Here is a 26,132-nt window from a genome sequence, read left to right on the forward strand (position 1 = left end):
TTACAAGAAACTCGCACTTGAGGACTTGCACACTCGTCTAAAGGCAGTTTCTTGTTTTCAGGATAGAGTTTTCAGCTGGATATTTGTTTGCTTAGAAGACAGACTTCACAGCAGGTATCCTTTATGTATTAGAAATAAAGGAATGCTGATTATTGCTAGTTTGTGTATTGTGTGTGTGTGTGTGTGTGTGTGTTTGTGCCTCCAGGAGACACATTTCAGCTGTTGTTGACAGTGACACCATACCACTAGGCGGCAGTCACATAAGAGAGCTGCGCTCAGGGCTGATGAAAGACTGATGAATCACACTCATTTATGGCACCACTGGGCTCGTGTCGAGGAAGGACGAGAAGTCCCTCTGGAAGCTGCTCAGTGACATTTTGGGCTGCCCAAAAAAGAGACCACAGGAAGGAAATTCCAGCGTGTGGTGGCTTTTACTTTCTTCGTTTAATGTAGTGTTTTGCTAGGACATTCTTACAGATGCAGGAGAGAGCTGGGGGCTACGCTCGGTCTAGGCCTTGTAGTTGTCTTTCCTTGAAAACCAGAGAGAGCAACCAAACAGCAACAGATGCACACAGATCTTAAAGTCTTCATGCTTTTTATCCAAGATAACTCTTGTTTAATCCTCAATGAATTAACTTTCCTTTAACCCCTTAAACAGCCTATGGGCCACCAGCAGGCCAAAGTGTTGTTACAAACTTAGTTTACCAAGCAATAGCCCCACCAGTTTGTACAGAAGTCCCTATTGTTGAATGTGTGAAATATTAAGGGGTTAAACACTTACAGTCCTAACCTACAGTCAGAAAGTGTAATTCACGCTTTTAGCCACCACTAAAGGACATGTTTTTCTGGACGAGCTGAGAGATTCGATTCCCGGGCTTGGCAAGCTGCCACTTTTGGGCCCTTGAGCAAGGCCCTTTACCCTCTCTGCTCCCCGGGCACTGGAGTTAGCTGCCCACCGCTCTGGGTGTGTGTGTGTACTCACTGGCCCTAGTTCACTAGTGTGTGTGTGGGTGTTCCCTACCACCGATGGGTTAAATGCGGAGGACACATTTATTTACAAATACGTGCACCTTTACCTTTACCTTTTACCTTGAGATCCTATTGTGTCCAACTGGCTTCTCCTAAGTTTCATACTGCTGCTAGCTGTGTGCCAAGCCTGGAGTAGTCAGTGTCAGTGGAGCATGATTTTAAAGCTGCTATATTAAGGTAACAATGCTCCGCAGTGTTGCTTGATGCTCTGAGACACATGAGCCTATGGCCACCAGGCCCAAGGTCAAACACTGCCTAAAGGAACATGTAGAGCAGAGAGAGTGATGGAGCTCCATTCCATACCTTTGGGAGTTTGTGATCAAGAACTAGTCATCCAGCATCAGTGCCTGACTAATGCTGTTGTGGTTAAATGCAATCAAATCCTCACATGAATGTTGAAATACAACCCAATCAAAGAAAATCAAGTAAAAAAAGAAACCAAACGAAAGATTTAAAAGATGGACTCCTTTCTATGGACTCTACAACAGAAAGTCAAGCATGTCTCACTTTTCCTCTGTTCTCCGCTGACGCAGGTTTTGGTCGTGTCCACACAAGGCATCTCAGCGCAGTTCTCCAGGCGGCCGCTCTGCCCACAGGTGCACACCTCGTAGCAGCCTACTTGACCACTGCGCACAGGAACCTGGATTCGTGCCTCCATGTGGACCAGGAACTCAGAGGCTTCGCCCAGTTTGCAGCCTAGACAGATTTTCCATTAAAAAACAAAATAAAAATGAATAAATACTTTTATTTAAAGAATCAGTTCAGTAAAAAAAATTATATTTTGCCCAAGTTTCCCCAAATATACTCACAATCCATTAAGATCTTATTGGTGTCTGAAGTTTGATTCTTTAGTTTTGCTCTGGAGTTATTTTTTTAGTTTTGCTTTTAGTTATCCTTTAGCATCACGTAAACATCCAGGCTATTTCAACACACTGAAATGACTGGAGTACAAACTACACATGCCTTTATTGCCCATGCATTGGTGTTAAAGACTAGACTAAGTAATGTAGGAGCGTATTGCTCGCATCACAAACTTTGGCAACTGATCCGCGGTCCACATGCATGCCGAACCATAGAGGACGATTCGTAAGGGTCTACGATCCGTCACAGTACTACTATCTAGCACTATGAACATGCATAAACTAAGCAAAATCCGGTTTTGTTTTTAAAACCAGACAAATCTCTCTTTAAGTAGGATGATATTTTTAGTGGACAGTTTCAGATTATTGAAACTTATATTTGGACTCTTGTCCACTATGTCCTAAGTCACTGTATAACATGTTTTTAATGGTAGAGTCAATAATATGACTAATAATAATAATAGTATTTTATGTTCTTTACAGTGAGACAACCCTGTAGTAAACATACTGATTGCTTACACACTGAATCAGAAATTGTGTGTGTGTAAGGAACCTTTTTAAGAATCTTAAGTTGATGAAATGGTTGAAAAGATTTTTTATGCTCAATTACAAACATGGTTCTTTGTTTTTAAGAGTGTACTGCAGTCGGCTGCTTCTCTATGTGTGAAATATGAGTGATAAGAAGCCTAACAGGCTCTTACCAGGCACACAGAAGTAAGGCAGGCAGTCTTGTCCTGGGTGACAGCCCTTTCTGTTCACTTCACACAGGTGGTTGCTGGGACACGGGTTGGGGTTACATGGATGGATCACCTCTTCAATGATGTTGTCAAAGGGGCTGGGAGCTGAGGACACCAAAGGGATTTTACACAAAGATTCAATTCATGCTTGCAAAGAGAAACAGAGTGAGTTTAAGAGTTTAAGTTTAATACAGTTGTGCAACAGAATGTGCAGAGCGAAATGTAGCTCAGCGTAAATTTCAGTGAATAAACTCTGGAAATACATGTTTTAGAGAATGCAGTAATGACAAGTTTATATATTTCTGTTATTTAGTTCTGTTTTGCACACTAAAAATATTTAATATACATGTTATATATACATATATAAACATATATAAATATACATATTTAAGTAAGCCACTGCTAACCTAGAAAAAAGGGCCTACTGTTTCTAATAGGATTCTATTTTTAAACAAATCAATTCTACTGGCAATATATATATATATATATATATATATGAAAAAAATCTGAAAAAAAAAAATACTGTGTTAAACCGCCACTTTGATACATATTTTTGGTCATTCCACCCAGCCTTAAGCTAGAGCTAGGAATTTGAGAGACTCACTGAGGTATCTGTGTAGAGGAATGCATCTCTCTGGGTCATCAGTAGGGGACAGAAGATCACAGATGCGCTCGGGGGTCTGCCCTTCTGGGAAGCGCGAAAAGTCCCCACAGTGCGTCAGGATGTCCACACAGTCTGACCTGAGGGTACACACACACACACACAGAAATATGATACTAATGACATTATCCATCCAAAGATGCAGGCAATTGCTGACCTAAACCTCGAGTCACCTCTCCTGAAGATCAAATACAAGGCAATGGTTTGCAATTTGGAATATCGTACAACATGTAAACATGGAAAACACCACAGAAAAAACAGAAACATGAAAGATCATCACACAAGACAAGACAAGGATATCAGGCATAATTAAAGGCATGTGCCAAATTGATCATATAAAGCCTTGTTTCAAGTATAACTGCGCAGGACAGAATCACACCAGTTCTCTGTGCTCTTGCCAGCCTGGGTTCGAGAGACAGACATATCAGCACTGCCTCCGCCTCTGTGTTCAAACGGGGGAGATGAAAGCCCGCTTCCTGTTGACTGTATACACTATAAAACGGCCTCATGCCTGGAAACGCATGGCAGCATTTGAAGGCCTTTTTTTCTGGCCTGTTTTCAGCTGTCACGAAACGCACGGCAATCCCAGCCTGACTCAACAAACCTGACGTCCCGGGGAGCAATTTCCGCCCCCCCAGCCGCTTGTCTGCCGTCGTCTTTTTCACCCACACCGATGCAGGAATGCACGCAGCTTTTGTTTCTTTGCCCAGAGTCAGGCACTGGAACTACACAACACTGCCGTCTTCAAACACATCTGGCATCCGTGGACACAAGCCAAATAGGTGAGCGTGAAAAATGTATCCACATTCATTTCTTCAGTCCTGTTCAATTCCAGTACGTACAGCACTGTTTACAGCAGCCGCTGTCACCGAGCAGCTTTACAGAAATGCATGTCCAGAGTAATAACGTGCATTCTGCTTCTACTTCTAGTCCTTGACATACACTGTATGTCCAAATGTTTGTGGACACCCCTTCAAATGAATGCATTCAGCTACTTTAAGTTGCTCCCACTCGCAGCTTGTCTAGTCCCTGTAGAGAAGTACTGCCAGCTGAATAGGACATATTGGACCTATTGGCACTATGCCTAATACCAGGTGTGGGCTAGAGCGGTTTACAGTCCCCCAGCATTGAACTGTGGAGCAGTGGAATAAGTTCTCTGGGATTATGGATAGTGCTACATCCAATACTTTTGGGATGAGTTGGGGAGTTGGGGATTTCCTCACAGCAATGCTCTTAAAGCTAGTAGCAAGCCTTCTTCCCTGGACAGCAGAGGCAGCTACTCCACCAAAAGCTGGGTAAACTCTCTTTTTAATACCCTTTGAAGAAACAATGAATGAGCAGGTGTCCCAATACTTTTGTCCATATAGTGTGTCATATAGGAAATATGTTTACATTAAAATGGTTGACCTCAGTGACAGTTTTCGATTTTTAGACAGGCTAGATTTTTTAAAAAAAGGACAAGCAACTATTAAGCAATTATTATTATTATTATTATTATTACTATTATCATTATCATTGTTGTATTTTTCTTCTTCTTCTTCTTCTTCTTCTTATTATTATTATCTTAGTTTAGCTTAGCTTAGTTTATAAAATGCTAAAATAATTTCCTTGTAATTCAACTTCTCTGTAATTTTCTAAATTCTATCATTTCAAGGCGCCTTAGTATAGAAAACTGCATTTAACTTGCTATAACCTCAAACCCTGCTGTCTCTTCACTGACAAGAAAATCCGGCATAACCAAAACGGAGATGTAAAACAGGCCAGATCTCATTTTATTTCCAGCCCCAAAACGAACATACACCCGACCCACTAGTAAAAGCCCGTACCACGCTGCAGCGTGATAAAACAAGATTCAGGAGCCACTTCAGGAGAATATGGTGTTTTGATGCATTTCTGAGACAAGCACATCACATGCTAGTTATGTTAATGCCGGTTGCTACATAAACCAGGCCCTGTGACCATAGAAGGGTACGTCAAATGAGACAGTTAAAGTTAGGGAAGTGAGTGGGTAGGAGTGCTAGGCTACTTCCCTAGCCGATTATCTTTTACAGTCTCTTCTCTCCAGCGTCTGCTTACTCAAAAAGAAACTGGACTCCCTCAGACCAGAGCCAACTACAGATCAGAAGGGGAACTCAAATGCACCGTGCAAGGAAGCCAAGTCTGCTATAGCAACCGCAAAGATTGAAACACACCAAAATAGCACAGTGTACATTGTAAAAATGGTCAAAATGATCTCAGGAAAAAAAACAGTGGTGGTAACAGACAACTGAACTACTGAACTCAACTCAGGACTTAAAATGAACCACAGTTTTAGGTGAATAAATGCAGAATAAATGCTCATTACCTCATGAAGTGATTTTTTTGAGTGTGTAGCAAGAACTGGGGTGGATCTCTGACTCATGAGGGCTTAGTTAGAAAAACACAAGAAGGGACAGGAAGGGAGCCTAGCTGAAAGCCTTCAACACAACTCATGTGAGCATGTAAGAATATGCGACTGTCCACAACATCCTGAATAAACCGCTTCTCCAAGCATACACACTCGGAGGCATGCCGGGACAGGGCCAGCGGAGGCGAGATGCTGATGGATGTATGAGGTCACGCCCTGCCATCACTCACTGACACGGGCCTTTGTCCCGAGCTGCTGGAGTCGGGGTGGTTCTCGTCAAAGAGCGCAGAGACATCGTTCCAGAACATTCTGCAGAAGAGTTGCGTGAGGACGACTAATCCTCACAGTGCCGGAGCGCCCGCCGATCGCCAACCCGACAAGCTTTTGCTCCAAGTGTAAATACAGGTGTGATAAATGCAAACAAAACAGCGAGCGATGCGCCTGTGTGTGAATGAAACTGTCAGGTGGAACATCTCTCCAGGCTGTCCTGACAGCTCTCTGCAGCACACGTCAGCCAAGGCCACGGCTGTCAGCTCCTAAGTGTGTTTCTGTCGCTCGGCGATTCTAATATCCTGCTGGTATGCTGAGACGAATCCGGAGCTTCGAGTGAAGGGCTTGCACTGCTTACAGCAAAGCGACTGCAGATCAAACAATCTCTGAGCCTGGAAGATTAACCCAGCCATGACTCACTCACGCCTCACGCTCAAACAGCTAAACCAAGCAATATCCTCAGCGTCTCCATGTGGAGACAGGGCCTCCGTAATTACCGGAGCACTTTGATTAACTAATCCAGTCCTTGTGAAAACAAAAGAACAGTAATTGTTAACTCTAAGCCTATTTTATATCAGATGTGGCGACCAAGCTGCATGCCATGTGCTATGCAATCCTATTTTAACAAATAGGAATAAGACAGGGGTGTCTTTTGAAGGAGTTTTACGATTGTAATGCTTTCACAAAGCACACAAATATGCTCTGGGTCTATTTTTTACAGTGTTCAGCCCACGCAGCCCAATATTTAATTAGTATTGGACCTCATTTAGAGGTTCTTTAACCTTATAAACTCTGCGGAACAACCAATAGTTCCTGTTTTTCACCCACTGTTAAAGTCATGGAGCATAAGGGGTTAATATTCAATATTATAATACTTAATATAATACATGTCACCCTTAGAAATATAGGTTCCTGAATTGTTCTTGGTTAAAACATACAGTAATTTCATTGTTTTATGTGAATATTTCCATTATGTAGAGGTTCCTTAATGTTTTAATGTTTAAAGGCCTCAGCATAACGTAAAGGCTCTATATTCATTAAGGAAGGTTTATTAGAACTGAATGTCCAATTTAAGAACCATTTAGGAACCTAGAAAAACCCATGGATGGAGAATGTAATTAAATACACGTGCATTTAATTACATAAGTCACTATGAAATGAATCATGTAATTAGGTAACTAAACTTGGACAGCAAAGGAATTATAATAACCCGACTTCTAAGGGTTAATGTAATCCCAAACTACTAAAGAAGCTTGTTCATGCTTAAATGTGTGTGGCGTAAACACGGCTACAGGACGATTAAGAAGATTAAGCTCAACACAGCTGTCCAGCAGGGCTGAAAGTGAGGTAATACATACTTGCAGATGACACTGCCTCTTGATTTGCTGTAGCAGGGTTTGATCTGCAGCGCGCAGGCCACAGCCTTCCACATCTCGGGCCGGCACTTCCTGATGTCCAGAACAGGGATGTTCATCAGAGGCATCCGGATGGTTCCATTGGACCACAGTTTGATGTCATTCATGGCACCCTGGTCTGATTGGATGTTGCAGCTCCGAAAAAGCTCTGTGGGCCTGAAGACATGCGAATAAAAGAGACGTTAGACAAGAGTCTACCAAATTTACCACATATAACGGACCATTCTTTATCCCATCCGTGCAGTGAACACACACATACACACCAGTGAAACACACACAGTGGACAGTGAGCACATGTGTCCGGAGCGGTGGGCAGCCATTGTTGTGGCGCCCGGTAAGCAGAGAGGGTGAAAGGCCTTGCTCAAGGGCCCAACAGTAGCAGCTTGCCGAGCCTGGGTATTGAACCCACGACCCTGTCATCAATAGCCTGGAGCTCTAACCGCTGAGCCTCCGCTCCATGTCATTGTTGTGGATCACAGCACAAACCGAAGGACGAGCTTTTTTGTACTCACTTCAAATGTGACATTAACTTTTTTTGACATTTTCTCACTGTTACTTTTTAATACAGTGCTAACAGACAAGGGTAAATGTCATGGTCAACTGCTATTTCCTCATAGTTAGCTGTATTTTGCAACACAGCTTCATGCTCATCCATGATATGAAGAGCAGGTTTTAATTATTTTGCACAATTGTTTGAATTGCTTGTAAGTGCTGATGAGTGCAGACATCACAACATGGAAACGGCGCCGAAGAATGGACAACCCTATTTGTCTTGGCATAGTTAAATAAAGACAGTTATTGACATATCGTGAACCTCAAACACTGATGTGAATAAGCATAAGCAGGAGGGCTGTAAAAACCTTCCCCAAACCAATCCCCACAAGGCTGTTTCACAACAGCCTTGATCTCATTAATAGAATTATACCATACACCAGCCCATGTTCTTCTGTGCGAGCTATCGTGGTGCCTTGCTGTAAACCAGCCGAACGGAGCAGAACTAATCAAATTAAACATGAGTCCACCGAAAAAGGGAAAAAGGGAAAAATGGCTTATTTAATTCCAGGGCCAAATTATAGGGTAGGAAATGAGCGTGTAAAACCACATTTGGGCATTTTTCTCTTTCAGCAAAGTCACATTCTCCCTATATAGACATCAGAGAACAATCCTGAAACCTGAATAATGCATTTTATGAGTAATTCTCATGACAAATGATAAATACTGGGACTCTTTTATGGCTATGGGTACAATAATAACTAATAATAATAATTAAACATACATTCATTTTGATTGATTAAATTGATTTATTTGTTGTTACTGTAACAGATACATGTAGAAATGTGTAAATAATATCTTCTCCTGATTATACTTTGAATACTCTATATACTACTGACTAAAAAATATTTTAAAGCTAATTCATAAAATATAGCATGAATACATTTAGTGGTTTACGTTGTTACATTAAAATAAAGAAATTCTACAGGCAAAATCACATTAACTCTTAATTCCAATAAAAAATCAATGATTTATAAATAACAAAATGCTGAAGGAAGAATAACCTTTACTGTCTCACAGAAAATGCCAGTTAAACTAGTTAATTATATTATTAAATATATTATATAGTATTTATTATGGTTTGCTTGCATGCCGATTATGAACTGCTTGGGGTCTGGCCCCATTCCCAAGGCTACAGTGACCCTAATACTGACCCACTTAAGAGTTGGAGAGATATTGTTTTCCAAAAATTAGCAAGAGTTATTGCAAACTGACAGAGAAAACATGTTCATTTGTATTAAAAATGTCCCCAAATGTTTGACAGGCAGTGTAATTCAGAGCTTTTTGACGGGCAGTGTAATTTAAAGCATGCTTTATGAAACTCCCATTCTGTCTTCAGCATATGGTCGCTGCCAATGTCCCGCTCCAGACAGCCGCTTTTTACTGCCACTTGTCAGGGTTGAAACGTGCCCCCAAACCACACCGCACTCAACACAAGCGAAGGGAGGCTTCCGGAGGAAACCTGCAGCAGAGGGAGCCCCACTTTCTTTAATGATCCACCACAGCGAGCTCCTTTTATGTAGGCAGCGGTGGGTAAGGCCGGTGCCACGGTGGACTGATTTTCTGCACTGAGGTTGCAGAGCACCGTGGGAGGCTTACCCTCGGTCAGAGAATGGTTTGTTTACTATGTTTCTTGACCCCAGGAGGCTTCTCCTTAACCACTGAAGGGTGGGGCGCAGACTCATTTTGGTAAGAGAATGCTAGAAACTGACACCGTGGCTGGGAGTTCCCCAGAGAACAGCTCACATTCTCTCGAAAACAATCCGCTTTATGTAGATTTTTTGCTTCTAAAAGCAGAGAAAGACTTCAAAGGGTGAACAGTTGGTTTATTTTATGTTTGCACTGACCTTACAAAATGTATAAAATTGAGGAGACTTCTGTAGTAAAAAACTTTAAGATAAAATGACCTTAAATTATCATCTCATTACCCTTCACCCTCTGCGTCTAAGTGAGGCTCCGGCTGAGACTTCCTCTGCCCATATCCTGCCCTTAGGGAACTCAAATGGCATCCTCATACAGTGCTGAAGCTGATATCTAGCCCAGTGGGTGGCATCTGCATGCCTTTTCCTTCCATCATTAAATGGTCAGGGTGGGTTTTTTGATGCTGTGGCGTAGTCCGTGGGGTGGCCCTCACAGCACACAGCACTGCAGGCATGCCCAACACTCCGCACCACGTTTGTCCCCAGCACTTTGTGCTCTGTTTGTGTTCTGCACCAGCGCCAAGTCACCCACAGCGCAGGACGCAACAGCTTTTGAAATCTGCAGGGGTGCCCACCAGTGCAGTCTTCCCTAGGAATCCTTCAAAGGAAATCAAAGCCAGGGTTTGTTTGCCTGACCTTTGAATCCCGCCATAGAGGCAAGAGTGCCATCATCTGAGCGGAGACTCATCAACCTTGGCCAGTCTAAACAATACTCAGAATACCTCAGATTGCATAAAATGCCTCCTCCGCCACAAAACATGATATGTAGACAATGCAATGTTTACCTTCTATGGGCTTTTTTACTTAGGTAGCTGTTCGTTCTTGGGGTCTTGGCTTTGGCCTGCTGCATAGCATTAATATCACCACCAGTTAACCCAGTAATGTACTGGTTTGACAGTGGCGTAGTCACAGTTTGTCTCATTTTAGTATCCCTGACCATCAAAATCCATCATCACTGGCCACTGAAGGTCTGTCCTCTGTCCTCTGAAAGAACCCATCTCTGCTCCACTTTCAACAAGCCACATGTGAAGGGGAACTCACAAGAAACACCACATTTCCTCATCTGACCATGGATATAAAGACACTGCTGCAAACTCACTGTCATTGTTTTACATGGCTCAGTCTTATGACCTCAAAGAGTAGGGAGGATCCACTGGGATTGGTGTGCTGGGCAATAGGGAGTGTATGCGAACCCACAAACTATTTAGCAAGGGCAGAATATAGCTGTCCTGTGCCTTTCCAACCTTAAAACAATGCTGAACCGCTCCCACCATAATAAATCAAATCAGCAAAATAACCCTGGCAACAGACAGCCATGGAAAGATGGATAAATGGCTATGCATATCCATCTGTTCATAAAGGACTCTTCAATTTACTGTCAGACAGAATAGTTAAGACACTGCTATACTATATGTCCAAATGTTTGCGGACACCCCTTATAAAGAAAGTGCTCAGCTACTTTAAGTTGCATCTATTGCTGACACAAACGTGCAAATGCACACACACACACACACACAGCTTGTCTAGTCCTTGTGGGGAAGTAATGCCAATAGAACAGGACTCTCTGGAACAGAAAAACATGAACCCATTGACATAAAGCCCCCCAGCATTGAGCTGTGGAGCAGTGGGACTGTGTTCTCTGGAATGATGGATGGTGCTCCATCCAATACTTTTGGGATGAGTTAAGGAGTTGGAGATGAGGCGGAGTGGTGATTATCCAACATCCTGACCTTAATAATGCTCCTCACAGCAGTGCTTCAAAATCTTCAAAATGCTCATCTCTACTGTTAATTTCCAAATTTCTATATTGTGTACATTTAGTGTATACATTATTTATTTACATCTTATTTTTATTGTTTCATGTGAGCAGGCAGTTTCTCTTCTAATTGTACCATGTAGGACTACTAATGTGACCAAATTTGATTGGATTTGATTTAGTAGAAAGCGATTTCCTGGCAGTACTCCAGTTACTCCAACAAAAGCAGGATGAACTTGTTTTAATATCCTTGATTTTAGAAAAACTAATAAACAAGCAGACGTCCTGATACTTTTGTCCATTTAGTGCAATTAAGGAAAACATAAAGCAGGAAACCCTTTTGAGAATATGCCACACTGCTACAATATTTCTATAATTTAGGACTCTGGGTTTCTGCTGTTTGAGTTTAGGAAACAGTTGAGAACTAACAATCAAACAGTGTTTGACAACTCTCTGTCGATAGATATGCACATCAGTCATTAAAGTTGTGGTTTTTAGCTCCTTAAAGTGCGTACTGGTCATAAAACTTTCCTATTGGCCTGGCTTTACTTCTGACAGGTAGTGGTTGAATTGCAGTTGGCCTCCAGAATGCACAATTTAGAGTTTTCCTTCTCTAATACATGTGATTAAATTCCCAGAGGACTGTTCCAAACTTATAACTGGGCAGTACTGTGGCCCACCAAGGCTTCAAATGTTCAAAAATGGTGATTCATTATAACTGTGTGTCACAACTCTGTTCTGTTACCTGTTATTGAAATTGGTGCAGTAGGTGAGATCCTTGCAGCCCAGCTGGCATGGTTCCCTCACGTCTGCCAGACAGGTTATGAGGTCAGTCTCCACGGGGTTGTACTCACACAGCTGGTCAAACTCCTGCCATGTCTGAGTGCCCCAGTTGGTGCTGATCTCCTGGCACATGTCCCTGGTGGGAAAGGAAAAAAAGGACTGTTTTAGAAGATACAGAAGTACGGAACCATGCAAACTTTAAACATGAACCATTTAGGTGGCATTTTCTGTCCTTTCCTTTAATTATGTGATTTCTCAAATAGCAGTTTGTCACAGAGGAAGATACATGGGCAAAAGACAGATAGATAGATGGGATTTGTTGAGCCAAAATGTATACTTTTGGTATTTGTGTGTATCAGTAACTCCCATTTTGAGCAAGCCTACAAATCAGCACTGTCACTCAAAAGCCTTGTACCTCTAAAATGGCAACTTTCACCAACTCTCAACTGCCACATCATGTCAAAAAAGTGAAAAACAGCAAAAAAAATGGAGCTACAAGGTTTTTACGTGACATTGACCAAATGCATAGGACTATACTCCTTTACATTTCAGCCTTCTGTGATTATAAATCTGACTAAACCAATCAGTAGAGACCATAAGACCTCAAAAATGTTATTGTGCTCATGCTCTCGCTCAGAAGCACTTAGTGCATCCAGGATTAACAGCAGAATGGTACAGTAGCAGAGAGAAAGCTCCAACTCTACATGATGACTCATTCAACTGTGCACAATGTGAACATGTGGGTATGTCTCAAGTATTCTGGGAACAGATTTGAATGAGTTAAAAGGGACAAAGGCAAAGGCTCTGAATGTATCTCTGAAAATACATTAGGTAAGATGAGCTTAAGGCCTTAAGTCTGCCAGTAAAGCCTCAGCTACTTTTTCTTTTTCTCCAGCAGCCTCTCTCTTTCACTCTTGATTCTGCAGCCAGAACAGCTAAAAGATTCACTCATTTCTCCCAAACTTCAAGGGCCCCTACTGGCACTAAGTGGCTGTGAACTGACCTGCACAGTGAGGTATTAGCTTTGGAGCAGCAGTGGAGCTTGGCGCAGTCCATCTTGGCTGTGGGCGAGGTTTCTGGGTCGCTTCTGGCAGGAGGGTGAGCACTGCCCAGGAAGCACTGCCACAGGGGGTCCTGAGGGAGGGGCTGACTGCCACACTCATTGATGAGACCCTCCATGATCTCATGCTCCGTGGTCATGGTGCGCAGGATGCGTTTACATGCTGTCTGGCAGTGCGCCTCCTCTGCACGGTCACAGCAGTACAGACCTAGGGCAGTGCATACGGTTACAGTTAGGAAAAAACGACATGCCAAAATGGACAGGATAAGCATTCTCTAGCACCAGGATTTGGAACTACTGGCATAAGAGGAAAAATTCTGGAAGAATTTTCAGGATAGGTAACAAGCATTTGAGACATCTGCATTTGTATTTTTCTATGAAACAGTTTAGCACTGCTGTAGCTCATTAGGTAAGAGTATAATTACATATCTTACAATGCATACAACTATTCAAAGACAGGGTGAAAATAATGACTGAAAATTGTATTCTACCAATGTAATATACATCTGTGATTGTTAATCTGATTAAACCAATTAGTAACAAGACCTTGTTGGAGTGCAACCAATAATACAGGCAGCTGTGTAGAGTAGCTAATAGGAAGCTCCAATACCACAAAGAAAGATAAATGTATGGATGCATGGATGGACGGATGGATGGATGGACAGATAGATTTTGAATTTAACATATTGATCAATTTAATTATACACAATGTGAACATATGCTGGGAGTTTAATTAATTAAATAGGACAAAGTCACAAATATATAATGAGCATAATATAAACACTAGAAGTATAAGAAAACATCCAATTTATCCAAAGACTGGTGGCAGACAGTGGTTAATTTTGTGTTGTGTTTAAATCCTGACTGTTGTACTCTGTCTTTAGATCCCACTGTTCTGACTGCAGTTTTACTCAGATTTTATGGATAGGGTGTGTTTTTTTTATACTACGATAGTTTTCCTTAAATGTGATTTTAAAAATATATCACTAATATATTGTCTTGCTTACAAGCATTACATTAGTTCATCTGAACAGAGTAGGCTCATATTAACTGTATACTAGTTGATATTAGATTAAAGGTGTTTTTTGCTGTGAGAGTGAAAACTTACTGTCGATAGGACTCCTAGTTGGATAGGATTTGGTGTAGTTAGCAACGCAGCCAATGAGCTGTGGGCTGATGCTCTGGCAGTACTGCTTGACGGCGCTGATTTGGGAGCTGGTGGGTGAGGAGTCCGTGCGGAAGATGGCCTGGCAGTACTCGCGGCAGTTAGTGTGTCTCCCTGCATAGCTGCAGCATACGGAGCCCACTGGCAGAACAAAGAAGCAGAACAGAGACCACTGAATGTTAGGTTCCTGCAGTTCCCAAAGCCAGAGATAACTCATATGTACATGCTTAAAAATACAGGTGCTACAAGGGTTCTTTGAGCGATGCCACTTTTGGTTCCATAAAGAAGAAATATTTTTATTACGATTATTATTAATCTTTATTACGATTATTATGTACTTCTTCACACTCACATCTCTTTTTGCAAAAATGGGTTTTTATGGAAGCAAGAATGTAGAACCCTTTGTAGAACCTTTATTTTTAACAGTGTAGTGCTGTCAGGACTACTCGAATGTGACAGTCGTACTTTCACGCATGCACAAATGTCAGTTTATACTAATTGTTTCTAATAACTGGGAAATTACACATTAACAATACATGTAATAACAATGTAACTACTGCTGATGAATTTGCTATTACAAGTGGATGACTGTAGTCCATGTATTTACACAAGAGCATCCCAGTAGCTGTAACAGGAAAAACAGTGATCTATATAAATACAAGTATCCTCATATTATTACACATGTAAATGCACATAATATAGAGAGTATGCCATTACAGCTATTGAGATACACCTGTGTATTTACACCTGTGTAAAACTGTAGTTTACCTGTAACAGTGAATACATCACCAGTAGTCACACCACTGTTGCCTGGATTATTAGTATGTATTTCTACAGTTATTAGAGACACTTTATATAAAGTGGGACTCAAACATGTCCACTCACTGCAACCCCGAGCTGCATATGGCCAAAGAAACAGATCAGCCATGGGCCCCAACTTCAAGTTATGCGCCATTATGCAAAGGGCCACATGTCAGGCCGTGCAAAAGTCTGGACAGGAAACCCATGACTGACACTGTCTGCAGGGCAACCCTCTCTCTCATATGAACACAAATAAGCATTTCATTCACTGGTCAGCTCAACAGCAGGCTAAATTTCAGCAAGATTAGGGTCATGAACTCGCCTCGCAGGCATATAGACATGACTTACCAAGCAGAATGGTGTCTCTTTTCCTTTTCCCATACATTGAAGTGCGCAGAACGCACACATTAGTATGGACAATATATTTGTATAAAACCGGTCAAATTAAAAGTACAGTAAGATGAGACTGGTGGAAAGTATCTGAAGTATTTGAAATATGTTTTAGATGTTCAAATACTTACTTTCATTTTTGGTGATACAGCTGTAGAGCGGTTTCTGCAGGAGAAAAGAAAGAGAGCATATTAAATACAGGCAGTTATGCACAGCTGTATGTTACACACAGATAGGAAAAGGAATTCGTTATTTTTCTGCTTTGGCTTAGAAGTGGGCAATTTAGCTGTTTCCAACAGAAATTCTTTTTTAGGGAAAGTTTTATGGCTTCAAAATGTTTCATAATGTTCTCTGTGAAAAAGGAAACTGCAAGAGTTTAGCAAAGGGGCCTAAACAGACTTATCAATATCTCAAAAGCTGCAAAAACTTCCACTGGAAAAATAGCACAATTTACACACGAATTCAGTGCTACATAAGATTTCCCTCAGGTGCCACTTTGAAGAAACACAAACAGCATGGTGAAGAGGTATAGTTGGGCCAAGGAGGAGATGAGAGTGCTATTAAAAGAAATGCTGCCACTTTTTAGCTCTTACAGAGAGAAAGAAAGACAGGAAGAGATGGCTACTGCCTTTCTAAATGGAAAGTGCGCAAACAGCTCTATTTGGCAGAGAAACATCCATTCAGATGGCTTTATTTTTTCCAAAAGTGGAAAAGATGTTTTACTAAAGGCCCAACTAAGCACTAACCACTGCAACAAACAGTATCTAAAAATGCAATGATATCTGGTGTCAGACTATTCATTGTAAATTTATATGCAACTGTATATTTTTCTATTAAACATTATCCCAATTTCGACAGGTGTACAGAATCAAGCACATACCCGTGCAGTCTGCCTTTACACACATTAGTGAAAGAGTGGGTGGTTCTAAGGAGCTCCAGCCTGGTTCTGTAATATGAGCCACCATTGCAATGGCAAGCCAGTTGATGAAATTTCCTCCCATCTAGATATTCTAGCATTCATTGGAGTGGTATTATTGAAAAGTGGAACCACAGCGACTCAGCCACCAAGTGTCAGACCACGTAAAGTTACAGAGCGGGGTCAGGGCCGAGTGCTGAGCTCAGAGCATAGTGCAGAAAAGTCTCCAACGCTCTGCTGACTAAATAACTGCAGAGCTTCCGACCTGCTGTTAGACCTGCAAAGGGGGACCAGCTTTATATGAATGCCTATGGATTTAGAATGGGATGTCCTCAAAACTAAAAGCTTATGAAGATGTAATGTGTAGGTGTCCCAATATTTTTGACCACACAGAACTGACATATATAGAGCATTTTTTATAACCACATATTCAGATACATTCTTGTCACAACTGGCTTTTCTGAGCAGTTTGAGTGGTTTCACTGCAGCCACAGCAACTCAAAGAGACAAATATTTTATATTTGAATATTTGGAATATTTTAATTGATGGAATTTAGTAACGTTCAATAGAAAGCTTCGTTTTTTTATTTTTTTAAATGTGGCGTTTTTTCTTTCAAACCTTCTCAAACCTTCTCAAACGAAATGATTCTCATGATGGTGAAAATGTCCTGAATCATCATGGTGTTATATTTTTGCCATATCGCCCACTCCTTTTTTCAGTCTTCTGTTTAACAGGTTCTTTCAACATCAAAAGACGAGAAGATAAAATGTATGGACACGGTTCAAACAGCTCTCTGCCTCCTCCTTCGACTTCTGCTTAGATATGTCAAGAACTCAAACCTCCCATTATATTATTTTTGTACAAAATATGTAGTATAAGCTCACAGTGAGATACCACTTAAGCCCATGTGTTCATGATCTTTCTTCATGCTTTTTTTCAAACACCACAGCCTGGTCTTATTTCAGCTCCGAGGCAATAACTGGCCATCAGCAGAGCACAGACTATGAGGTTCATCAACCAAGTAGCTGTCTTCAAGTACTACATCATGATCACTCTGGTCTCGGGGCATGTGTGCCCTGCCTGCTCATCAGCACTTTACTTTGAAATCCTCACTGAGTGAAAAGTCTTGAGATTCCTGTCAGAGCTTCGTAAAGGTTAGCCAGCAACGTTGCGTGCTTTGGCTCGGACCGAGGCTCCTCGTAAAGTGGAGGGCGTGAGATGAAAGCGGCCCCAGCCTTAAAGCGGGAGGGAGTCCGCTCCAAACCAAACATTATGCCTGCTGGTTTGTTTGTTTGTTTGGACGGAGGAGATTAAAAAGAGGGGGGGGGGTTAAACACACAGTGCTAGGTTGTGCACTAGCTGGGGTATCGTAATGAAAAATAAGACTTTAATTTTTTTTCATGTTTTCTCAACATTTCCACTAACACCTTAATTCCAGCTATATTGGATCGTAACGTGTGCAATTCATATCCAGTCAGAACAAGGAAATTGTATCCCTCCAGAGTTCAGCTAACAGGAAATTACCTCATAAGGCGGACAGGGAAAGCTGGGCTGGAAATAACGCTTTTATCGCTTGACAGCAATAAAAACAGATATTAAGCTTGTACCACTTTTCAGACAACAGAGTACACAGCAATAAGCCCTCCAGTCAGGCCAAACATAAAAAGAAAGTTAGCACTAGTCATAAACCTGGAGCTGATCAGAAGATAAGAATGTAGTCTGGTGTACTGTCCGGTTTTTCATCTCAAAATTCTACTAGGAACCAAGTAATCTACGGTTAAATGTTATGGCCAATCTTGACTAGACCCACATATTCTTTGACCTGCAGAAACCCTTTTTGTAGCATTACTTACATCAAAGCATAAATCAGAGCCATAAAATATCTGCAATGCTTTGAAATATTCAAAGCCCCTCAGTTTCCCTTTGGTTAATTATTACCTGTTACAGTCCCTGGTATGTACAGCTGCACAGAGGGCTCCCCTTTTCTGCCTATATCTCTATGCCTTGTTTTTTCTAAACATCTGCATGACCACATGCAAACTTACCTCTGTGTCTTTTTTGCATACTTTTGTGATATCGTTCTTAGAAGATGCCTGGATCAAAAATGCAAAAAAAAATATATAGATATATATATACACATGTCAGAGCTCACATCACAGGCAATAGCAATAGACATGAACAACCAAACACAACAGAAGTGACATCAAGAATTGTAGAGAGGTTGTAGACTAGTCAGTACATATCAGCACAACAACAGTGGCTTGCTTAGGGTAATGATAAATATCCCAGCCCCTTCTAGTCTTGGCTGCAATACATTCAGTTCATTTAAATAGACACCAGAATTTTAATGGTCAAAAGACAAAACTCAAATAAGTGCCAGATTTTCTTAACACATGGATTCTGTTAATTTTATATACTAGGCCTAACACAATTGTATCTGGCATCAGACAATTCATTGTATTTGCCGATGTATCTCTCTCTATTAAATTAATTATATAAATTAATTATTAAATACAAAATACAATAAAGTAAAATGCTTATCAGTAGGTTAAAGGCCAGTCACCGAGACACATAGAAGAATTTAAGTTCAATTTAAAAAAATGTATGTTATTAACTAATTATTATAAATCTCTAAAAAATAATAAAAATAACATAATAGACAGTGTGAGTATAGGCAAAAAACACACACAGACTTATATAAAGCCTCCTAAATGTGTGTGTTATGTGTGTGTGGGCATATATGCATATCTATGTATTTAAGATGAATAAATATGTACATTTGTACAGTTCATGCGCCCATATTAACTCCTAAGCAATAATAATCACACAATAAAAAGACACAGGAATGTGCATATGAAACAGTTATGACATACATGAAACTAAGGGAAATGATAATTAAATAACTTTTTTGTATTAAAAAATATTATTTTAGGAACTGCAAAGCTGTAAAGCTTTGAATTTCCTAAAAATATTGAAACTACTACACTTACTACTGAACATCAGTGCCAAATGTCAGTCCTTTTAGAATGACATTACACCTTACAGGCCTCTCAGATCACTATGGACTGGTCAACTAGCCCAGTAATTCTAGTGCTTAGAATTAGGGCCAGGCATGAGGCAGGCTAAGGCAGCCTTTAGTTCTTGCTGCCGGAACCTGGTCTCAGCTTCCAGACAAATTCAGTGTTTTACTTCCATCTTGTTTTTCATGTTTCTATTTTGCTCGTATTTATCCAAGACACCCTGACTTGTCTTTGTGTAAGAATAACACTATATAAATAAACCTGTCTTGTCTTGCCTCTAAGTAACTAAGGAGTTAGAGGGCTTTGTCTACAGTGAGCTGCAGGTCGAGGAATCATGATTTGTAATTCTGACATTATTTAAAATGTGTAGAAGATTTTAATGCATTTCTGTAAAATGTGTAAAAAATGTAAAAAATGTAAAAAAAAAAAAATCATCTTAACACCTTTAACTAAAACTGTCAGGGTATCCCTCCTTCATACATCACTTACCTGTTTGCATTCCCTACGGCACTCTGTTGAGATGGCCAGCTCACAGCAGCCCAGACCGACCCATCCATCTGATTTCCTTGACGCTCCTATAGACAAAAACAGCAGAATTGGTACAGAGTGACAGAACGCTGCTCTCTCTCCTTCATCTGGAATTCACCCCGAACCCTTCAAACAACATGCTGCTGGATTCTGTGAAGCACAGTAACACACGCACATTACTTATGACCCTCAGCAGCACGCTCATCACCAAACCATTAATCTCAACAAACATTTTGCCCAACATGTTTTTAATGTACTGGGTTCGGTTCTGACTCCTTTCATGGTGAACCTCAAAGGTCTGGACCAGTGCTTTAATGGGCATTGTTAGATGGAGCTTGATGGATATGAGCTATGATATTTGTGCATCTGGGAGGCATTAGGTCTTCAGACAGTCTAAAGCCTCTCTTATTCTTTTAAGACCGGTACATAGGAGAAAACACAGGTGGGCTTAGCTAACACCCCTCCACATCCCGTTGAAGAGCGCTGGCTGTATATCTTACCAGGTAACGTAGAGTTGATACAGATCCAAAGCTCAGTCTGCAAGAAACAAGAACAAGGTCTTATAAGGTATTAGAGACGCACATCAAAGACATGTTAGCAGAGGACGTGAAGGATTTCTGCGCTAAAACTAAGCCTAGATCTGGACTAATTCTGTGGTCAGTGATGAATCTACATGAAACTGGTCATTTTAGGACATTACTAGACTCACATTACAATTATTTATTCATTCATTTATATATTTATATTTTTATTTATTTGAGATGTTTTTGAGTCTACCAACACTTTGTAGAGGTGAGGTGAGACGGCAGTAGTGGGTTATCTTTTAGGAACGTTCATGCAAACAGTCGCAACTTCTACATTAACACACAGTACGGGCAGTGCAGTGTAAACTCTTAATGTATCATGTTTGGAAGCCAGTTTCTGCCATATTGAAGAAAATATGTCAGAGGTTTACACACACTCATCATGTCATGGCAATATTGGGCTTTTAATTGCTCCTATGACCTGTTATTGTTCTGGGGCAGAATGAGTGTACAACATACATCCTATAGAAAACAACCAGAATTTGGTGCATACATTTTAATTATTTAAAATTTAATAACTGACCACTTGGACAAAGAAAAGGCCTTCTTGAGGACGGTTTTATGGTCAGATGAGATACAGTCACAATTCTGAGAGTTATGTTTGGAGGAGTAAAGGTCAGGCATTCAATCCCAAGAACACTGTATTAACTGTTAAACATGGTGGTTGTAGCAACATGCTCTGGGGCTGTTTTCCTACTGGTGGAACTGGTACACTGCACTAAGTGGATGGAATAATAAAGGAGGGCTACCTCTGAATTAATCAGCATAACCTCAAACCTCAGCTAGTTAGTCAAAACTTAGACACAACTGGGTGTTCCGATAGACCCAACAATGACCCCCAGCACATATCAACACGTATAACTGGGGCAGCATCGGATAAACCAGTAGTCAGAGCACTGGGTTATCGATGATAGAGTTGTTTGTTTGATACTTGGGTTCACTAAGCTGCGACTGTTGGGCCCTTGAGTAAGGATCTTTAAGTGAAGGCGGCCCAGGATTGTGTGTATTTGTGTGTTCACTGCACGGATGTGTTAAAGGCGAAGGCCAAATTCCATCTGTGTCCAACGCAAATAGTGAATGTGGTTGTCCTTGTCTTAGTCTTTGTTGTTATCTCATTAAGGGTGGTTGTGGAATGGCTAATATGAAGCCTTAGGAATGGCCTTCCCAAAGTCCTGACCTCAACCCTATCAAAAATATGTGGACTGTGCAAATCGTGTCTGTTCCAGGAAAACAACAAGTTTTGACAAGAAGAGCAGTCAAATATCCAACCACAATTCTGACAGAAGCTTGTTAATGACGAACAAAAGTTTCTGGTCCATGTGCAGCTTGCTAAGGGACAATTAACCAACTATTAGGTGTGCCAATGTATATGTTTGAGCCTATATTAGGGCTGGGCAATTCATAGAAAACTGATCAAAACTGACATTCAGAACCTCTGATCTACGTAATCTTGCGCATATCGTTTTTTTTTTTATTCTGTTAGTACTGACCCCTTAAAAACATACTACAGCTTGTGTAGTCATGGGACTCCTTACTACCCAGTCCGTGACATGAGAGGAATACCAAGCCAACTGAGAAACTTGAGCAGTTTCTTTAATCGTTCATAATCGTAATCGAGGTAAAATGTTCAATTAATCGTGACACTGATTTGAGGTCATTTCATCCAGCACTACCCTACATGTATACATTTGGATTCATTAAGAAAATCCACTAAATTAAACATCTATTAAACATGGATGTTGTAAATCATTCTGTCCCAGAACAAGCACAGTTCAAAAAATCACTGAAAGCCCAATATGGCCAAGACATAATAAGACAATGGAAACGTCCGACTGCAGCTGTTTATAGTACATCGCCACTTTTTAATACCAAAATAGGGTTCACAATAGCACAAAATGTTCCCATAGACTTTATTGATCCCCCAAAAATGTGGTCCAACTACGAGTTGGCATGGGTTACCATGAGAGGATTCACAGGGGTATTTTATTTCATATGGCTCCTGGACTCACTATTTACATCTGCAGAAGATCAGAAACTGCACCTAATTTTGCTATGAAACGGTTGCTTGAAGACTGTGCTGTATATGTACTGTGCATTGCATTCTCACACTATGGAAAATAGTCTGAACTTCAAGATTAAAGTCTGATTATTTGAACAGACTTAACTGAACTGAATCAAGCTGCACTGTGAGAGTGTAAACAAACACAGAGGAGGAAAAGCGGCAAGGCTACATGCAGCAGAAAGCAAATTCAGTAAACTCTTGCCACTTTGGCAGGGCTATTGCTCTTTTTTTTTTGCTAGCGACTGTGTTTTTAATTTCAGCCGGGTTCCAGGGCGACTCTCACTATGACTTGAATATAATTAAAAATATATAAATCTGAGAAACTAAATTAAAAGTAGTAAAAAAGCCTTGTGGCGGGACGGTGTTGAAAAATGAGCTGAAGCTTATAGGATAGTGGCCGCTGTTTCTCATGTGACGCAGGCAAGTGCGCTGACTTGCAGAGGGAGCCCATTGTGGCAAAGCCACAGGCTTTGACAAGATAATCAACCGAATAAACAGGATATTGTCTGAGGTTCATGCTGTACGTCACTGTGAATACTCCTTCGTGTTCTTTGGCTCACAAAAAAAGGAGCCCCTGTCCAAAACTATCACCATCATTTGTGAAGAGCAGACGTTAGAGAGCAGAGCACAGGGACTACAGAGGGTCTGCAAAGAAGAAAACATTCTAAATTGGGAGTATTGTCTTTGAGCACCTCCTCGCCAGTGTGTGGCTCTTCAGATCACACGTAGCTGTAAGGAATGCTGAAAGAGATTTCGAGCGCTCTGCTTCTGCAGCGCTGCAAAACCACTTCCAAAACCCATTTGAATCCATTTGGGCAAATTAGTGCAGGACACATGTCCAAATAAAATAAAGCGTTCCACTCGCCGGCTAATTAGAGGCTGACTGTAATTGCATGCTGCTTGTGCCGGCATTCCAGGTTTGTAATTAGGGATGATGATGGAGGACTTGAAGCTGTTTTCCAGCCTTCATCTTTCATACTTCTAACCCTGACCAGGTGAGACCACAGCGCCCGCAAAATAGAATCGGCGTACGGCGAGCAAGAATGGCCACTGTTTAGGACTTCCTGTGGTGTTTAGGCCACAGCTTTAAACGTCAACCACAATTTAAAGCTCAGCCTGAGGAGAAGACAGGAGGCTCAGCTTACCATAGACTCTGAACAGTAACTTGGTAGACGCTGGTAAAGGAACCTCAAATGGGATTCGCTTCTGATACTTGAAAGCTGTGGGAAGGAAGAAGAAGAAAAAAGAGGGTTACGATTTCTGATTACTCAACACCACTTAAAAGCTGATATCTTAAAGTGCCAGTTGTGGTGAAAATGTACACAACTTTAGAGTCAGTCAGCAAAGACATGTTTGATGTTCAAAGCTTTGTTCTCTGGAGCTACAAGGCTGAAGTACGGCAGTTAACAAGTAACTGAAACACGCACCTCACCAACTAGCACTGTGCATGCCTAAATTCTCACATATTTGCTTTACATTTTACTGAGTCATTAATAAACATATTTACTTGAACTCTAATATTGTATGCCATACTGTTAAATAAGCATGGACCTATGAAAATCTACAATTTTAAGTTTTAAAAAATCTGAATTTGAGATGCTAGCTACTATTGTGAACACAATGTACTTCTGTCCACTGTATACAGTCTGTACAGTGCTAACTAGTGGGTCTTATCTTAGGAAGGATACTGGGTTCAGGTGGGGGTGGGCTTACAGCACTGCGGTATTACAGCACTATATCACCAAGCAAGCTGAACTTTATACGTAGCTACTTTCAGTTTCACTATAGGAACTTATATGTCTTTAGGGGTGGGTTGGCATCAAAAAGCTTCCCCAAAATTTGCTGTCAAGTAGTGGTGGACTGGATGCTCAATGTTTAGGAAATAAGTGCTAGGTACGTTTAATAAGTGCTAGCCAGATTTTAGCTGTGTGAGTGCTAGATATGTTCGGTTATGAATGTAAGTGCTACCTGCTTTAACAAACTGATTTAAAATGACCTATTTAATATATTTGTATATACACTGAGCAGCCATAACATTAACACCACTGACAGGTGAAGTGGACAGTACTGACTATCTTCGTCTACAGTGGCATCTGTGAAAGGCTGGGGTATATTAGGCAGCAAGTGAACAGTCAGTTCTTGAAAGTGTGATGTGTTAAAAGCAGGAAAAATGGGCAAGCATAAGAATCTGAGACACTTTGACAAGGGCCAGACCGTAGACGACTGGGTCAGAGCACATCCAAAATATGAGGCAGGTCACCAAGAGAGTTTGTTTTCTGGTATGTAGTGGTCAGTACCTACCAAAAGTGGTCCAACAAAAGACAACTGCTGCTGAGTCATGGGCACTGCTGCTAACGTGTTGGTGCCAGATACCACAGGATACCCTTCAGGGGTCTTGTGGAGTTCATGTCCTTAAACAGCCAGACATATGTACTGTATGTGTAGGGATCTAATATATACATATATATATATTCTGGAGTTGGGAAAAACGACTGGCCATCATAAAACCGGACCAAAAGAAAAATTCCCAAACCTCCCAATGCCCAGTCCGCACCTTTCTTTCACCCCAATCAACGGCTGACCTTGCTGTGTTTCAGGGTTGCCAGGTGCATCAAATAATCTCCCATCCGATAGTTTGCGTAATAGCATCATCAATACAAAGCAAAAGTGCTTTACTCTGATTACCTTGATGTTTGACATAAAAAAACATTTCTGTGTAAATCTGACAGATAAAAAAGAGCATTAAGAGAGACGTTAAGTGATGTCACATTAATCCAACGTGGTGGGAAGGTGGTCTCATAAAGGGGATTGTTTCTGTCATTTGTTATGACTGGGAGGGAAGGCCTTCTTTCACATTCCCACTCAAATCAAGTCTCCAAGTACAAGCTCCCATTACTTGTTAGTTAAATTAGCCTAGCTGTGCACTGCCACAGACCTTAACTTCAGGAATCAAACCCAGCTGATTGAGCACATCTGGGGTAAAAGGAAAACTGGGTACATTAGATTTCTCTTCCAACTGTTGCCTTCAGCAGTAACATTTCACAGCACAGTGATTTTAAATATCATTACAAATATTGCTTTCAACAATGTAAATGCTCATGAGTTGTGGTTGTCTTATTGTGACAGGTCCTCATGGAATTAATTATACTTTCAAGGACCCACCATGAGAACGTTTCACACAGCGCAGTTGCAGTAAACAGGGAAGCTGAGGACGCTCCCGGATTCTCGTGATTGTGGGCAGAAAGCAGAAAACTGTTTTTATTTCTGCCCTTTTGCAGCGCTGGCCACAACTGTTTTGGAGCCTATCTCTGAAACCATCTCCAAATGGCCGGATCCCACACTTTTCCAACACTATTCCGTCTGAGGCCGGAGAGTCTTGCCATCTCTGTCTTACTCAAACCAAATCAACTGGCGATGAGTGTGAGTCTGAGCAAGACCATGTTATAGCCATTCTTT

The 26,132-nt window shown here is 41.1% G+C and overlaps 1 protein-coding gene across 2 annotated transcripts in view; it reads right to left on the reverse strand.

Moving 5' to 3' along the window:
- The window catches only part of reck (reversion-inducing-cysteine-rich protein with kazal motifs), a 69,527-nt gene that overhangs the window by 17,503 nt on the left and 25,892 nt on the right, over positions 1-26,132 (reverse strand). For both annotated transcript variants that reach the window (XM_072679393.1, XM_072679394.1), the window contains exons 3-14: positions 23,822-23,896; positions 20,531-20,567; positions 19,992-20,077; positions 18,528-18,575; positions 15,697-15,730; positions 14,318-14,515; positions 13,153-13,417; positions 12,112-12,285; positions 7,302-7,514; positions 3,231-3,367; positions 2,591-2,731; positions 1,537-1,725 (exon numbers count right to left, since the gene is read on the reverse strand). In XM_072679393.1, coding sequence (XP_072535494.1) covers positions 1,537-1,725; positions 2,591-2,731; positions 3,231-3,367; positions 7,302-7,514; positions 12,112-12,285; positions 13,153-13,417; positions 14,318-14,515; positions 15,697-15,730; positions 18,528-18,575; positions 19,992-20,077; positions 20,531-20,567; positions 23,822-23,896 — 1,597 coding nt within the window. The remainder of the gene's footprint in view (positions 1-1,536; positions 1,726-2,590; positions 2,732-3,230; positions 3,368-7,301; positions 7,515-12,111; positions 12,286-13,152; positions 13,418-14,317; positions 14,516-15,696; positions 15,731-18,527; positions 18,576-19,991; positions 20,078-20,530; positions 20,568-23,821; positions 23,897-26,132) is intronic.

The sequence above is a fragment of the Salminus brasiliensis genome, chromosome 5 (genome assembly GCF_030463535.1).
Source record: "Salminus brasiliensis chromosome 5, fSalBra1.hap2, whole genome shotgun sequence".
Taxonomy (NCBI): domain Eukaryota; kingdom Metazoa; phylum Chordata; class Actinopteri; order Characiformes; family Bryconidae; genus Salminus; species Salminus brasiliensis.